General features: G+C 30.1%; 4 protein-coding genes across 4 annotated transcripts; 1 reads left to right on the top strand and 3 right to left on the bottom strand.

Annotated features, from left to right (window-relative positions):
- Nucleotides 1–1,981: 1,981 nt before the first annotated feature.
- Nucleotides 1,982–2,854, top strand: LOC111038795 (putative nuclease HARBI1). The gene has a single exon (XM_022322030.1). The coding sequence runs from the start codon at nt 1,982–1,984 to the stop codon at nt 2,852–2,854; it is 873 nt and encodes a 290-aa protein (XP_022177722.1).
- Nucleotides 2,855–6,987: 4,133 nt separating this feature from the next.
- LOC111038794 (zinc finger BED domain-containing protein 1-like) lies at nt 6,988–7,818 on the bottom strand. The gene is made up of 2 exons (XM_022322029.1): nt 7,552–7,818; nt 6,988–7,482 (listed from the first exon to the last, which is right to left on the bottom strand). Exons 1-2 carry the CDS (start codon nt 7,816–7,818, stop codon nt 6,988–6,990), a joined length of 762 nt encoding a protein of 253 aa, XP_022177721.1.
- Nucleotides 7,819–7,833: 15 nt separating this feature from the next.
- On the bottom strand, nt 7,834–8,409 carry LOC111038793 (zinc finger BED domain-containing protein 1-like). Its single transcript, XM_022322028.1, has one exon. The coding sequence runs from the start codon at nt 8,407–8,409 to the stop codon at nt 7,834–7,836; it is 576 nt and encodes a 191-aa protein (XP_022177720.1).
- Nucleotides 8,410–16,477: 8,068 nt separating this feature from the next.
- On the bottom strand, nt 16,478–18,402 carry LOC111038814 (the record flags this gene model as incomplete). Its single annotated transcript, XM_022322051.1, has 2 exons — nt 16,478–16,770; nt 16,860–18,402. Coding segments are annotated over 2 exons (1,836 nt in total), but the record flags the coding sequence as incomplete, so codon positions are not given.
- Between the last annotated feature and the right edge of the window lie 350 nt (nt 18,403–18,752).

Here is an 18,752-nt window from a genome sequence, read left to right as displayed (position 1 = left end):
CTTATTGACTTTGATGTTAAATTCATAGTAAGATAACATTAAAATATACAAACGACACTGTCAATATTTTTAAAAAAAGAAACAAAAAATTAATTTTACATAATAATTATAAAATTGAATTGCGCAATTTTTATTTGAACTGTATAATACGTCATAATTCTTAATTATATAACAGCTGCTCCCTTAAAAATGTATAATTATGGCTATGCTGCTTGACTAGTGATAATTGATAAATCGGCCCATAGTGAAAATAAAGCCGGAGACACACTATTATCACGTCACGTGAGCTCACGTCCTATTTCGTTAACTCACGTCACGTCACGTTACGTGGGTATAGTATGAAAATAGCCACACTAATATCACGCTATTACGTCACATCACTCAGTTGATGATTCAATATGGAGTGTGATAGTTGTGATAGTTCAACTAGTTCTTCCGATTGGGAAAACGACTTAGAAAATGCTGCTGCTTTCATAATTATAAGTGAACAAAGGAAAAAACGATCAAAATGGGTTCACAAAACTAACACAAAACGAGAAGAACTTGGTGAATTCAATCGATTAGTGCAAGAGTTAAGCGAAGACAGTAATGATTCCACATGTATTTTAGAATGTACAAAGAAGAATTTGAATATCTTCATGAACTTATTAAAGACGACATACATAAGCAAAATACACAGTTTAGAAAAGCAATCCCTTCACGAGAACGATTAGGAGTTTGTCTAAGGTACGCATTTAAATCTATAACAAAATAACACACAAATATATCCATTTTTTTTAATATTATTGAAAAAGATGTTAATTATATAGGTATTAAATTTAAAAAAAAATATTTTTATATTAATAATTAAGGATAATATTATAGTTCAAGGCTCATGTTTAACATTTCCTCAATTGTGGGCTTGTAGGGAAGTTGAGATTCTTCCGATGATATTGTAGAATACTGAGATGATGATGTAGCTGCTTCAGATTGATTTGGGGAAGGAATAGGTAGAGAAATCGTTGGGGCACTAGTATTTCTAATTTCTGCTTGTAAGACGGAGTTACTTAATAATAATTTAATTTTAGCCTGTTCTACTTGTGGCAATTGTTTCGTCATTTTAGACATACTTAGAAAAAATATATCAGTTTCGTCCATGTTTTCGAATACAGTAGGAACTTTCGGTTTTATGATCTTTTCTTCTCGTCTCATTTTTCTTATAGCTGCGTTTTCTTTCATTATCTCCAACATCTGAATTGTCGGATTATTATTGCTGTTAACTTTTTTATTTTTTTTAAGGTTATATAACTGTACTTCAGCTTTTTCGGGATGTTTTATTTGGCTAATTTCAGATGTATTGTTATTTTCAAATGATTGTATATTCTGAACCTGATGCCCTATTCCATCTACAATTCCCTCTTCTGCTAATATTTCTTCTGTTTCATCATTTGCATTTTGAGAATTATCTACATTTATACCCTGAATTTTATCATTTGAATCTATGTCTCCATTTATACAACGTTCTTCATTTACAATCAAACTATTCAAATTGCTTGTAGTCCTAAATAAATAATTATTAATTTAATTATACCAAAAAACTTTAAGAAAAATATGATTTTTTTTGTACATACTTTCTATTTTCTAAGTATGGTAAAATAAAAGACATTTGATGTTCATATTTCCATGGAGTCATTTTTTTTGCAGCCTGTCCACTTTTTTTATCGCGACGTCTACTCACTGCGTTGCAAAAACACCTTCTCAATTTATCCCATAAATCTTTTACCTTTTCCGCTAAGAATAACATAATTATATAAATATGGCCATTAAAGTTTTACTGCTTAATATTATTGAATATGTAAGTGAATGTATAATAAAATATGATATATCAACATTCAAACTTAACGTATGTTTTAAGTCGTAATTTAAACAATTTATATATTTATTTTATATTAGATATTTGGCAACTGGAAATTCCTTTCGAAGCATTGCATTCAACTATAGAATGGGATTTAGCACCGTCAGAGAAATAGTTATTGAAGTTTGTGATGCTATATGGACAAGATTAGGACCCATTGTAATGCCTCAACCCACAGAAAGTTTTTGGAAAGGTGTCGCAGAAAGGTATAATACGTTATGGAATTTTCCCAATTGCATCGGGGCGATCGACGGGAAGCATATTAATATTCAATGCCCAATTAATGCCGGGTCTACTTTTTATAATTATAAAGGTTGCCATTCAATAGTACTATTAGCACTTGTTGACGCTGACTATAAATTTACAGCAATTGATGTAGGTTCTTATGGGAGGAACAGCGATGGTGGAATTTTTTCAAAATCAACTATTGGACAAATGTTGGAAAATAAAACATTGAATGTGCCCGAAGACGTTCCTTTAGTTACGAATGGAGTACCACAGCCATACGTCATTCTCGGTGATGAAGCATTACCTCTCAAACGATATTTACTTCGTCCCTATAGTAGGTGCCATTTAGGAGAAAATGAACCAAACAAAATTTTCAATTACAGGCTATCTAGAGGTAGAAGAGTGGTGGAAAATGCGTTTGGAATACTGTCAGCACGTTGGAGATGTTTTCGAAAATCATTAGAGGTCCAACCAGAATTGGCTGAAAAAATCGTATTAGCAGCCTGTTGTCTCCATAATATGTTATGTACAGATAATATAGATCCTGATGTAGATATATCACCAAATGAAGAATTGGGCATGCACAATATAAGTGGTATAAGAAGAAATTGTACGCGGGAAGCTTTTGACATACGAGAAAATTTTAAAAACTATTTTAACTCCGCCGCTGGTAGTGTACCTTGGCAACTAAATTATGTTCGTAGGGGTCGGCTTCAAACTGATAATGACTAATAAAAGTTTTTTTTCCTTTTTAATAATTTAAATACTTAATTAATTTAATAATAAAATATTATATCATACTTTTGTATAATACATTTAAGAATACCTACTAAAATATAATTCATATTATTATTACACTACACAGTGTTATTATTTTGTAATATAATACATTTAAAAATTATACAACATTTTAAACCCTGTTATTAAATAATTTTATTTAAATTTATTAGGTATATGAATTATTATATGAAAAATATTTCTTGTGAACACTCACCGTTTTTTGAAAAACGGTGAGTTAATCAATAATCAACAGTTATAATGAAAATGTCGTCTTTGATAAATACGTACCAAAATACTTAATACCTAATACTTAGTACTTACTATAATTTATGGAATATATTTCATTATCTAATAATAATATACAGTCGTAAATAATATATATTTATAAATACATCTAAACATTACGTCCGAGATAAAAATGATGGCTTGGACAATAGACCTATTAACTTTAGGTCTGAGGTCCGGACTAACCGAGATAAAAATAGACATTTTACCCATGTTCGACTGTGAGATCACTGTCAAATACGTGTAATTTTTATTATAGTATACCATTTGTTATGCAAAATTCAATCATTCTTCAAAATTATTAAAGTATAAAATTTAACAAATTCAATTTATCATAAGTGTGTGTGTGTACCTGGCATTTGCAATTCCCTTCCGATTTCTTCCCAAGATTCTTGTCGGATATTTTGGTCCCTATAGCTAGTCAATTTACAATTATATAAAACTTCGTGAACTCTAACTTGTTCAATTAATTTTTCTTCCATGTTTAATAAAATAATTCATAAATACGTTGAGCTTGAAGCTTCAATTTCACCAAATCGAAATAAAATGTGATGTCACGTAATATTAAATATGTGAAACGATAGAAAAATAAAAACGTGATATCACGTGAGGTTCAACGAAAAATTTCAATATCACGTGCAGGGACGTAGCCAGGATTTTATTTCGGAGGGGGTCAAACCAAAAAAAATAAAAAAATTAAAGTAATAATAACTAATTTTAACCATTCTATTATTAATCAATCAAAAATTAAATTCGTAATGACTTACTAGTTACTATATTATGCTAGCTATGTTATGTACATATTGTAAAANTAAAGACTGCAATGTCATGTCTAATTTGTTTATTGATTCTGGTAGAGGACCTCCTCCAGTTTGTTTTAAATTTTGTTTATATGACGAAACATTTTTTTTTGGCAACTATTTTTATTCTTATACATTCGCCTTTAATTTGTAGTAATGTTCTTTGAGTTTTTGAATTACCATTATATTCTTTATAAATTTGTGACCAAGCTTCTGGTTTTGATTCGTATTTGGGTCACAATTTTTATTTTTAATCACTTTGATAAATGGTGTGACGATTTCAGTTAGTAGCTCTTTCTCTCCACTTTCCCAATTAACCCTTTTTTGTTTATCCATTTTAAAATAGAATCACGCAATTTAAATTATAATTTTAAATAAATAAATACCACTAATAAACTCAAAGATAGAACACGAAACTGCACTAAAATGTTAACTTCATGAGCAGAACAAGTGAAAACCATTATACTTATTATTAAAATAATATAATAATATAACCTAATATTTAAATTCTCATGTAGTTATGTCCTATTTGATATAATATATTTTGTATGAGCTATGAAGTATGTTTTTATGTTTACAATAGTATGTTTATATATCTGTGGTTAAAATAGCAACTACTCATTGCTATAGTAAGACTCATGGTGATCAGTGGTTAATACAACATCAAATGATATTAAGATAACAATAGAACTATGTTTATCTTAACAAATAAAATGATGTAATTATGATATTTCCAATATGTATTGCAACATGACAGCAGTTATAAACTAACTTTTATTTAAGATTAGTTTGAATATTGATTTTTGTTATCTTTACTTAAATTACTGATATTTTGTTAAAGTTTGTCTAGGTATTGAATTAACTGATGGTATTCTTAAAACTCTTTAACGTAATGTTAAAAACTATTAGACAAGCAGAAAAAATAACAGTTGCACACTATTATTCTGCATTTGGGGGATTTGAAACCTCTACCTACGGAATTCTTACGCCCTATCCTAACACCTAACACCATTAGTGAGATCGATGTTTAAGTGGGTGTATAACTGTCGCATAATATACATTTAAAAATATCTTAATTTGCTTTTTATGGAAAAATGCATAGTGCTTAACTTTATTTACATACTTTTAAAATAATTTTGTATATAATTAATGTTTTCATATATAACGTTGCTAATAGTAATATATTTTATTTCACGTGTTAATATGTTATTAAATACATACATACATTTATTTACTTAAACTTACCAAACATAATATTATAACTATTTAGCTATACAAATATTATAGTATAACAAAATAAATATAACAAGAATATTAATATAGTATTATTTAAAAGCTTTTTATGCACCTGAACTCAATCACGCATAAAGTTTACCATTGCCTAGAACTCTGGCAATGACTCTTGGCTTTGAATCAGGTAGCTCATACATATTATAACCAATCAGTTTTGAGTTTAAATTATTTTTTATTTCATAGGCACAAAAATGTTCATCAAAATCAACAGTCGACATTGGTTTTATTATAAAATAAGGAACTCTGGTTCATTGACCAACATTTTATAGATTTCCCCAAATAAACAGCCTCCAGCCAAGGTACAAATTATTTCCACCAGAGTGCGTTTTATTAATTTGTTTTGGATTGCTCACTGGCCGACGTGACTACTAGCGATTACTACGGTACTGTCCATTACTAACCAGTAACCACTCGCCCGCACCATGACCCAGGGATGGGAAGTTTCGTTCAGTTGGGTGAACTAGTTCGTTCGTTCATCGTTCACTAAACTGAACTAGTTCAAATGAACGATACATGGACACATGGTAAGATTAACGTATCGTTTTAAATCGTTCACTGAACGTTTTCATACTTACATGATACGTCTCGATAGTTGATAACCTTAAGAATTCATATTTTCGTTCATTCTTGTAAAGTTGTAACAGTGGTTTGAGCGATATGGGTAGGAATACAAATTAAAAATATATGTATATAATATATATATACACAAAATAATATTATTATGAGGACGTCGCACCCGCATGCGTCTTACCAACGTACAACATACTACATAGCAAATTTCCGTACAGCAGAATCCATTTAGTGTCATTAGCTTTAGTATTACAGTCAATTGACCTAAAATCAAACTTAAAGGTTAGAGTGTTATGTAGGACAACCCTTAGGATTTTATTAATATTATAATTGTTATGTTCATTTTAAAATTGGTAATATTTTACGTAGTTTCAACTCACTTTAAAATGAAAATTTCAAAAAAATCCTATCAGATGCTCTAAATAATCTTCTCACCTTAAAGTTTGAAAATAGGTAAATTGACTGTAATACTAAAGTTAACAACATTAAATGGATTCTGCTGTACGCTAATTTGCTATGTTATACGTTGGTACGACGGTGACAATACATGCGGGTGCGACGGCGACGTCCCCTTAATAATATTGGTTTTTGTAACCCAGGTAACAAACGTATATCCTCAGGTTAACCTGACTGCACGGTAAACATTTGCCAATCACGGATATCTATAACCGTGATAGTAACTTGTACCTATGCAATTAACAAGTTGAATGATATACCACAGACCACGAGTTATAGGTAACTACCTAGTTACTAGTTAGTACCTATGTACATTCGTAAATCATAATTCATATAATATTATAATCCTAACGGCTAACCCCAAAATGCGAAAGTGCCAAATCGTTTACTCGTTCCGTCGTGGCTTCATTTATTAATAATTCATTATAACATTATAGTTTAGGATAATTGACAGTTTAATTTTTATATGTTTTATTATTTTTTATTTATTATTGTTATTTATTTTTATCGTCGTTTAATGTGTTTGTGTGTTGTGTAGTCAATTGTGGTGTTAATGTGAATTTTACCTAAAAGATAAAAACAAAATATGTTACATTTTTTAAGTTTTAACTATTCAAATACTTGTAAGTATGAAGAAAATACAAAATAATATATATATACATTTTTTAAAAGTATTAAATATCAAAGATTTTGATTTAAAAAGAGCACTTTAGATGCTTTGCTTGGTTTAATCCTGTTTCTTTGTTCAGTTAATGTTATTCCAGCTTTACTAAACAGGTGTTCACACGGTACTGATGTAGCTGTAATACATAATCTTTTAAACATCAAATTATATAAACGAGGATATTGAGATTTTCTATTTTTCCACCAGATAATAGGGTTCTCATGTCTATTTAAAATTGGCTCATTCATATACTTATCCAATTCTATTATTCCAGCTGCCTGTGGGTTATGTGAAGCTCTGTTCTTGTTGTACTGTTCATCAAATGATTTCCACAACAGTGAACTACTAATACTAGGCTCATCAATTTGTTGAGGATTGTCATATTGTGTTTGTGTGTCTTCAATTTGAACAGAACACACTTTTTGTCTTAATTTGTTAAGAGCATTTGTATATTTTTGTTCACTAATATTTGTAAATGCCAACTTCTTATACCGTGGATCTAATAATGCAGCCTGTGTAACTAGATCATTATCCTCTAATGGTTTCAGACGAGAAGTTATCTACTGCTTTAAGGTTAATACCATAGTTCTTACATCAATCGGTAAGGTTATATCTTGTTCATACTTCTTCATAGACTCCAAAATGACACCAGTAAATATCAAGACAACTGACAGTGTGACATATTGATCACCACTGATTTCCTTTGTCACCTCATAACAAATTTCAAGTACTTCTGCAGCCTTCTCAACAATAACCCATTCTTCTGGAGTCAACATCTCAACGTTTGATTGAAGAACAGCCAATGTTGAGTTTATTGCGTCTTTCACTTTGACAAACCGTTGCAACATGTCATAAGTGGAGTTTCATATTGTGGCAACGTCTTGTATGAGTTTTAGCTGTGGCATATTCATCTGATTTTGAGTGGCATGTAATTTTGCCAATGCATGATGACTGCGCTTAAAGTATTCAACTATACTCTTAACTTTCAGGGTGACCGATGAAATATCCTTAAGATCATTTTGGACAGCCAGATTCAATGTGTGAGCAAAACATGAAACCTGACGATAATTTGTCTTTTGGATAGCATTTGTGACATTGGCTGCATTGTCACTGACAATTGCTGTCACTTTATGAGTAATGTTCCAATTGCTCACAATTGTCATAAGTTTTGCTCTTATATTGTCTCCTGTATGTCGTTCACTAAATTCTGTACAGTCAAGACAGAAGGATTTCAACTCTGTATTACCATCAAAAAAATGAGCAGTTGTGGCCATAAAACTTGTGTTCTTATTTGAAGTCCAACAATCTGTTGTAAGACACACTGCTACAGTTGAGTCTATTAAACATTGTACATTGTTTTTGCAACTTTCATAAAGTCTCGGTATTATGTTGTTAGAGACCGTCTTCCTGCTTGGCAATACATATGAAGGATTCAGCATATTATTCAAAAATATTTTGAACTCAGGGCTTCAACAAGAGCAAATGGATAATATCTAAAATAAAATATATTATTTATATATTTATCAAACATATCAGGTACACTAAAAGTATATTTTACCTCTTCACAATCATTTTAGCAAGTTGCTCATCAAACTGTTTTTTTTTTGTAACTGATAGAGGTCGAGATTGTTGAACGAAATCAGTCAGTCGTGTTTGTTTACGTGGACGATTAAGTGGCTGTTGAAAATTATCTGATACACTAGCAATTATTGGAGTCAAAACTGAACTGGTCTGTGCTACGTTAGGTGAACTAATAGATGCAGTTGAGGTACTTGGTTGTGGATTATCAGGTTCGTTAAGTGTATCTTAAATAATAATAAATTGATTATGAAAGTGACATTTAAGTAAAAACTTGAATATTTTTAAATACAATTATTAATAATAAGAATTACGAATAAAAACAAAGAAATTTAAGTACCTCTTTGATCAGATTCAGTTCTATTTATAGACACAGTTGGATGCCTTGCTGTCAAATGTCTTTTGAGATTATTTAAGCTTCCACCAGAAATACTCAATTGTACACTGCAGTAACCACATTTGGCTTTGTTACCATCTACCAGCTCAAAATGATTCCATATTTCCGATGTTCTTCCTCTGTAGTATGGCATTTCTACTTAAAATTATTAACTTTTGTGTAATAGATTATAGATTTATTTGAAACTATATAATTTGAACTTAGATTTTTTATTTTCAAACTAAATAAATGTTAATATATTTACATTTTACTCGCTAATGTAGGTTTATACGTAATATATAATTGTACATTTTTCAGAACATTGAGCCTGTTCTGTTCTGTTTTGTTAAAAAATAAAAACAAATCAATGAATATAATGTGCATCAAAAGTGTTAAAATTTAAATACGTTTGTTTATTTGAAACAATTATGAAATAACATTTGAAAATGTATAATATTTAAAGTATACATTTTTTATTATTTATAATTATAAATGTTGAAAATTGATATAATTTAAACTAGGTATCTACACAACTTTTTAAGATACCTACTATACTTAAGTAGTTTTAGTAATTATAGCCTACAAATATACAAAATTAACATTAATAGTATCCATATGATACATACATAGGTATAATTTAAAAAATATCATAAGACCATATTATATTATTACTCTCAAAATATTTAATCTGTGTAACATAGTTCATTATAGTTTCACTTGTGAACCATACAATAATAAATAAAAGCAATACATTTTTGACTAATTAAATAATGTAATTAAAATCAATAATATAATATAAAATATGAATATTAATCTATTAAAAATTCATCAGTTTTTTAATTTTTTTTGTATATCTATAGTATACACCTACATTGTAACAGTTCCACAGTCTTAAATCTAAATAAGATATTTCAGTTTGAAAGGTGCCTTTACTATTAAAAAAAAAGTATATTGTGGTGTTGTAAAATTAATCTTCTACTACTCTATTGATTTTTGAACCTTAATTGTAGAGCACTCTTGTAAAGTATTTGAGTAAATTTTTTTAAATAATTTTATAGTATTTAGAATACTTTCTAAATACTTTTTGAATTAAGTATTTGGAAAGTAATTTAATTAAATACTTTTATGCAAATACCTACTTTTCAAAATTAAACCAAATTATTAGTAAGTGTCACATATTTTTTTTTGAAAGATTTAATATTTTACTTATAATATTTTTGTTACTCATAAATGGTTCAAAAATTAACATTGCAATTTTAAATTAGTAAATATAAAACTAATTTTGGCCAACCGACTAGTAAAAACTAAAATTAAAAAAGTATTAAAATACATTTAAATACAAGTATTTGTATTTGTTTTTCTATACTTCTGAATGGATGTATTGGTGTCTGTTTTTAAATACAATTTAATAAGTATCTTTTACAAGACTGCTTATGAGTTTACTAGGTACCTAAAATAATATTTATCTATGTATACAGATAGGAAACAGGAAGTTCAAATGTGAAATTATGATATTTTAGAATAACAATAACTATATTGACATATTGTATTTACTTAAAATGGAAATGCAAATTTGAATGTTACAGATCCTTTTCAGTCTTGGGTAAGAATTTAATACAATCAGCACAGACAATCACTCAGACAGTAAAATAATGTTTTAAAGCAAAAACGTTGGAAGACCAAAATATTAAATTCAATTGAATGTGAGCAATAGTGCAATAGAGTTGTATTAACTATTAAAACACATGCCACATGGATCTTTCTGATACTATACTGTAGGAATATAAAATAAATAAACAAATAAACACTGATATTATGTAAAATATTCGTTTATTTTTTTGGAAATTCCAAGAATTAATATTTGTACAAAAAAAACATCATATTTTAGTATATAGTAGGCTTATGAGATTTGTATATATTAATAAACATTGTATATATAATGTATAATATGGTTTCATGATAATATTAAAACTGATAAGAGAAGTGACCGATGCCACGTTCGGCCTGGTGGTACAAGTACAACTGAGTACTGACCACTGTGGTAGAAATGGTATGTAGTCGTCGGTCAACAGCAGCTGCTGCTGGCTGTTCGTATTCGTTCATCGTTCGTTCATTAGTTCATTTTTCATTATCTCGTGTACGGCGCTGTACAGTGGTACCGGTTGAACGAAACGTTTCAATTGAACGATTTATTTTTCATTATCGTTCGGTCGTTCGTCGTTCGTTCATCAACCAATCGTTCAATGAACTAGGTCGTTCGTGAACGACACATCCCTACCATGACCGCGGGCACCGTATTATTATTATATTTGAGTAGATGTTATAGGTACCTACTACCTAAGTCTTACATGGCTACATACTACTTCAATGGTATAATTCTTTCAATCTCCGAGTTGGTGCCTGTTATGTTAACGTTATTAATTTACAGACACGCATTATCGAAGAATCATGTGTTAGCGACAAATCGTCGATTTGTTATACCTACACAGAAAATTATTGCGGCAAGTACAAAAAAATTGCTATACCCGTTTGCATATGGTGTGACTGCAGCAGGTATTTCATTTAACGTAATGGTTGAACTTGAGTTACCCAAGTTAAAAAAAAAAAACGAATTATGTTATTATTTTTATTATTCATTAGATGCGGTTATGTTGTATATTTATATCGGTTGAAGGTGTGCGCATCGTATTATATTCATAAAGGTTGAATAACGTATTAAGTAGGTACATACAATTAATCGTTATTCATACGAATCGCGATGGTTCTCAACGATTATCGGATTATTCCTGTAACTGTGCAATGACTAATAGGTATGTACATTTGAATTTGAATATTATTTATGACTCGCGCACAGCGTCGTGTTCATATTATTATTATTAATTACTGAAATGCACTTGAAAAGAGGTACTACTATATAGTTATAATGTTATACCTACCGCCGACGCGTAAAAACAACATTATAATATTATTATAATGGCTGATGAGGAATATATAACAACTTATGATCGTCCCATCAATAATGGGTTTTTTGGTTTTTTTTTTGTTTTTCGTGGAAACTTATTATTTATCATTGATTATGGTTTCGAACGTCAAAATCAGCACGGCAAAACTTGGGAATGGCACAAATTAATAAATTGTCACTATTTTTTTTTAACAGAGACAACACGCGGGATTCGGGTCGGAGACTTGGATTACCACACATGGTGAGAACACAATTATAATGATATGTTTTATTATCATTTCGCGCCTTCTCAGACCCCGTCGGTAAATATTAACCATCTACATTGTTGGTTGTCTGCCTTTTTATACACATATTATAATACCTTCCATATTATATTATTATATCGTCGTTACTGTCATGGATGTTTGCAATATCGAACAATACAAAGTCTAATGATATGAGTCAATTTAGAAGTCATTATCATCTCAATAGGATCCTGATTCTATGTGTAATAAATAATAATAATATAACACAAATACATATTATATGGTACATCATAAAATGAAATTTTTTGATTGCCATGCGTGCATTCGACGATGATGTTCTGCAGACGGTAAATTATATACCTATATATTATTATTAATATACAGAAATATACATTATATGCGAAATGCAATTCAACACTGGATTTGTAGGACATTATTATATCCAAGTATCTATCACTTACGCACACGCCACGTGTATGCTTGGAAATTATTTTTATTAAAATAATTAGTCTTGCTGGGTCACAATGCTCACAGTATCGGTTTAGCATAAAGGTATTATCAGTACTAATACCAGTACTAGTACAGTATATCAATATTGGTTTCCAGATTTTTGGAAACAGAAAATTTCGTTAGGGTTAGACTGATTGGAATCCACAAGCGAATGTGACGCGAGGAGAATTTGATATAGGCAACGATTGATTCCATTCGTTAGTGTCATTTATAAAGATTAATTTTTTTAATTTTGTAGAACAATAGATCCATCTGGTATCGACAAATACCAACTTCGACCAGTGTCTGGCCGTCGTGTTCTTCGTGTCCAGCAGTTGTTGATGTACGTAAGATTCGTCATTGTAAATAACATGTCTATTAAAGTCAATAAAATGTTCCATTTTAATTTAATAAAAAATAATTATGTATAAATAATTTAATAAAATAATAAAATAGTTTAAGCACACTCCACTTTTACGAGCCAAACCGAAAATCATAGGTCTACTAGTTATGATATGTGTAAAGTGTAGGCTGTAGAGTGTATTGTTGATGTTTATAATTATATGGTTATACCGGCAATATTAGTCTCCGTACAAAGTAAATACCACCCGAAAGATAGATAGCATATAACGCGATCAAAGTACAGGTAGCATACGACGCGAGTGCCTAATATTTTGCTATTGTTCGTTTGGATAATATTATATGAATTAATTTTCCCTCTATATTGATAGAATTGAGTCAGTCCGTGAGTTCCACGGGTTTAGTTAAAAATAACTTATTTTTGTGATTAAGCATCACCTATTATAAAAATGTTAATTAAAATTTTTTTTTGCTAACCATTTATAAAGGAGGCCAAATTACAATGGTATTGAATTTTAAATATAGAAATGGATACTTTGCAAGGTCCAAATGATGCCACGTGTTAATATTGTTTGATTTTTTGTATAGTTCTGTGATTACATTTATTTTTCCAAATGTATTATTCGTATTTTCCATTCTAATAACCTGCATTTTAGAAAATTATAAAAGTATATCATAAGTAGTTACTAATGGACCTAAAATCATCAGACTAATCACTTAAAAACTTAATTATGAGCACTTAAAAATTTGAAAAAAACATCTTTCCCCTCAAAATCTTCTTTACTCCCCTAAAATGTAATTTAAGATATTGTGTTACTTATTAACACTGCACCAGCAAATAACTTATTTTTTCCCATTATAAATTAATACTCGAACACGAAGAACAGTGATACTGAGAATCGATTAATCATACGTTATCGTTTTGATAACACTGATTTAAAACCATTGGTATCAATTATTTACTATACTTTATTTTTCCTGCAGCATTATTATTATTGAAACCTTGGATATTTCATAAAGACTTTAATGATTTTGAAGAATGTCAATGAGTTTTTCGGAATCCACTTTTTAAAAATTCAAAATATATAAAAAAATTAAAGACTGAAACAAATTCTGAATGGGCAATAACTTTCAGATGGGAATCATTCGTAAACTGTTGTTCACTCTCGTAATTCAAACTTATAAGGACCTGTCGCTTCTGTACACTCCTGATGTAATTTGTATACAAAAGTATTTAAAATCAACTTGCAACTAGGAGGGTTGTAGGTGGTAATTAGCACCCCAAGTTTAAAATCAACACTTAAATAAAAATTTAACACTTTACCAATAAGGTTTTATTATCATACCATGAGAAAAAGGTGCCGGAAAAATGAATGAATGCAAAAATCATCATTTTGTTTTGTTTTACTTGGAATGAAGGTCGTACGAATTTCGTTAATTGACAACGAATTCTATATCAAATTATTAGAAATTAACACCTTCGGATGACGGATAGTCAGATCCATTCGAGAGATGCTGGAGTAAAAAACAACCTAGATATTGACCCGGAACTGTTCATCGTTCACACTGGTCAGGATATGTCCGATCTGGGTAAGACCCGTCCGGAAACCCTGATAGATCATTTTTGGGAACAATATTTTTTCGACCTGGATGCCTGTTCCATACCTGGCCCGGATAATTGTGAATGTTCGCATTAAAAATGCATTGGATAGAATTGTTTTCGTACCCGGACGGATTCCAGCCCGGATCAGTGGGAATGGTCCTTAATAAAGATTGTGGCAACCAACCTGTATGACAACTAGCCCCAATTTCCCCTATGTATGTAATATTACTTGTACCGGAATCGCTCAGTACCAACTGATTTTTCCGTTATTGGGAGACTTAAATATACCCCAGTGTGTAATAACGAATAGATATGTGTTCGAAAGTCGTGTGAATGAAAATTATTTATTTAAATTAAAATAACTATCTAATATTTTAGAAATAATATTAAAAATATTTGTAAAAATGTGTGCAGTATATCCGTCACCTAGCCAACATTTAGATTTCCTGGAGATATTTACAATTTTATTTTGTTCTAAACAATAAAACAGATACTGTTGAATCCTCGTGTATGAAAGATCTTATCACATGGTTGAACAGGGACCTCACATTCTTCAGGTAGTTTATATTTATTGTTTTCGTCTGACCCAAGAATTCCCTTCTGAAAAATAAAACAAAGTCGTCATTAACAATTGAAATAGGTTTTTGGAAAATCGTCTCCGTGGCACTTATTTTGCAATGTAATCTGAGTCCGGTACCTACCATCTTGTTAGTTGATGCGCACCTATACAACTGTGGTTACCCGCAAACCATTTTTCACCATCATTGAAACCATTTTATATTTCTATTAAATGAGTTCTAATAAAAAATTTTACCAATGTTAATAAACTATAAAATTGTTATCCAAGCGATGATGGGTGCGCGGGCGGTGACAGCCACGATTAAAGGTAGTATGGTTGCCTGTCGAATTGTGATAAGAAAGCCAATACGGTGAATCTCACTTTTTTACTATTGCAGCGTTCCATGTGAGAAAAATAGTGTTGTAACTCGTAACTCGTGCCACTGTTTAAATCATAGACAAAATGGTATTGGTATAATGATTACCTATATTGACCTATATGGTTAAATGATACAAGTTTTTGTAAATAGTGGAACTAATAGTGGAGCCTTCTCTTTTCTACCAAGAGCTCTTAGGTTAGCCAATTTAATCTCCCAACTTTTTTTCTTTTTTTTTTTAAAAAAATCGCAAATGACCGGTATTCCCCCTACCCTGGGGTAATACCAGTCATACAAAATCCCCATATAAACACATAGGTAATTCAACATTTATTATTAAAACATTACATTTTACATCAAATCAGTATTTTTAAGTAACACATTGTTCTTATGTACCTACCATTGAGAAAGTAATAACAATGTATACATACTAAATTAATTATCTAGCCTTAATAATAGGATCTATCAAATAGTATCGCTTTATATTTTTTTAAATAAAGACTAAAGTAATAACAATTCATAACAAAATAAATGTACAGTCTTTTAAATTTCAAAATACAGAACACTTTAATATACTTAGAAAAAAAAACAACATTAAATTAGAATTAATTATCCATTCTTAATCATATCAGTTCATATTTTTAAAAATAAAGTAATAACAATTCATAACAAAATAAATGTACAGTCTTTTAAATTTCAAAATACAGAACCCTTTAATATACTTAGAAAAAAAAACAATATTAAATAAGGACTAATTATCCATTCTTAATCATATCAGTTCATATTCTTAAAAATAAAGTAATAACAATTCATAACAAAATAAATGTAGTCTTTTAAATTTCATAATATAGGACCCTTTAACTTTAGGTAAACAACTTGTTTTACCTACTAGTATTTAAAAATAATAATATATAAATACCTAATATACTTAGAAAAAAAAATATTTAATTAGGAAGTGCTTATTTTTTGGCTATTTCTTTTTTTCTGATCATCCTCATGCAGATGTCACAAATATAGTCAACTGCAGTATCAGCTCCACTACATTCTGAATGTACCCAGAAACCACATTGTGTGCACCTGTACCACAATTCATCTTTTCCACTCTCTTCGCATATTAAGCAAACCTCCTCGCCATCATTAATATTATCATCACTGTTGTCATCAACTATTTCTATCATATCAACATCACTATCTGAACTAGAACCGTCGTCCTCAAATAATTTTCGTTTTGTTAATTTCTTCTTATTAGATTCTAAACAAAGTTAAATAATATAATAGTTGGTAAAATTACATTTTAATAAAATAATTTGTATGAAAATAAATCATAAAATATTTACTCACTCTTTGGTTTAGGCTTTTGTTCTTTTTTTGGGGGGGGAGCGGCAGGTTTTTCTTTCTTTATTTTCGTTTTTCTTTTATTTTCTTTTAATTCGAGTATCGTTTTCATTGGCGTAGATGTTATAACAGTGGAGTGCTGTTTTGCAGATCTTCGGCGAACCACTTTTGGAGATGGTTTTTTTGGAATTGGCGTAATTGATTTAAAGGCAACACGATATTCCGATGATGTAGATGTAGAAGGCACAGAGTTATTTATAATGTTATTTGTAGAATTTGATGGTTCTTCAGAAGTAGAATTCATTTCAATAACAACTGGAGAAATGGTGTTGGTATCGTCAGTAGCAAATGTATTTGCTGCGAAAAAATCCTCTTCAGTAAAAACATTTGGGTTCATTGGGTATATTCCTGTCGAACTAAACCCAGATACACCTTTTTGTATTGTTGCCACTATAGAATATGCTTTATTAAACAGTTCAGCCAAATCATACGGGGTTATTTTTATTAGTGAATTTGACTTCATAAATAAATCACATTCTCTTTTAAATGCCTGCTTTAGTGGTCCAAAAAATGTGACATCAAGTGGTTGCATTCGATGTGAGGTATGTGGTGGCAATGACAACATTATTATATTATTTTTTTTACAAAAATCATAAGCAGGCAAATTAATATGGCTTCCGTGGTTGTCCAATATAAGGAGAACGGGTTCCGCCGTTGATGGTTTCGTATAACTGACAAAATGCTGTAACCAAACAAGGAAAATATCCTCATTGGACCACCCGTTTTTGGTACACTGATATACTGCACCTGGAGGACCATTTCTTTGTAATTGATGACACATTCTCTTTTTTGGGAAAATAAATACAGGAGGAACAAATGTACCTGACGCACTCATGGAACAAATAACAGTTACGTTTTTCCCTCTTTCCCAGCTAGTGACAGAACCTACACGTTTTTGGCCTTTCGGTGCTATTATTTTTCCTGGGTCTTGTACGGTGGAAATTCCGGTTTCGTCCATATTAAAAATGTTCGAAGGAATAAATGAATACTTTTCCATTAACATCTCAAGGTTTTCAAAAAAAAGTGAAACTTCAGTTTTGTTAAAAGCTGTTATACGACCAATACTTGTTGCTTCAGGTTTTCTAATGGTTATTGATGGGTTACGTCTAATAAAATTATAAAACCAATCTATTCCCGCAAGTTTAAGACTACGATTAAAATTGTGTTGAAGTTTGTTTTCTTCTTCAAACGCAAAAGCAGCACTTCTTAACTGCAAAGGTGTGATTCCATAAAATAGTTTGGCTAAATCTTTTATATGTTCAGTCATATCATTTTCGAAATCAATACAAAATACAGGTTTACGCCCAAGATTTAAAATTTGGGTTTTGCCCTTTTTAATCCTTTCTTGGAGTGTGCTGAACGGAATACCATAGGCTTTTGAGGCTTTCCTAATGCTCATTTCCTTATTGGAAATTGCACTCATAGCATTTAATAAATTTTCATGGGACCAATCACCTCGATTTGTAATTCTAACGTACTTACGCGGCATCTAAGTAAAAATATACTTAATTAATTAGTGATAATATACATTTTTAGGTAGGGAACTATATTTTAAAAAAATTAATAAATTTATAACGATATATTATTTTCAATTTGTTAATTAATATTGCATTTTAATTGTGTATTAAAATATAAATGGGGGTAATACCGGTCGGGATGTATAATATGATAATTGACCGGTATTACCCCACACACTTTGACTGGTATTACCCCTTTCGCATATGTTTTACATAAATGACTAAAACATTAATATGATGATAAATAGGACTAGTTTAAGTATAAGAACATATTCTGTACGTATTAAGGATTATATTCTACTAAAACAAAGTAAAGAAAAGA

This window comes from Myzus persicae, unplaced genomic scaffold, assembly GCF_001856785.1.
Source record: "Myzus persicae strain clone G006 unplaced genomic scaffold, MPER_G0061.0, whole genome shotgun sequence".
Classification (NCBI taxonomy): domain Eukaryota; kingdom Metazoa; phylum Arthropoda; class Insecta; order Hemiptera; family Aphididae; genus Myzus; species Myzus persicae.
The sequence above is the reverse complement of the archived record's forward strand: the minus strand, read 5'-3'. Positions and strand labels throughout refer to the sequence as shown.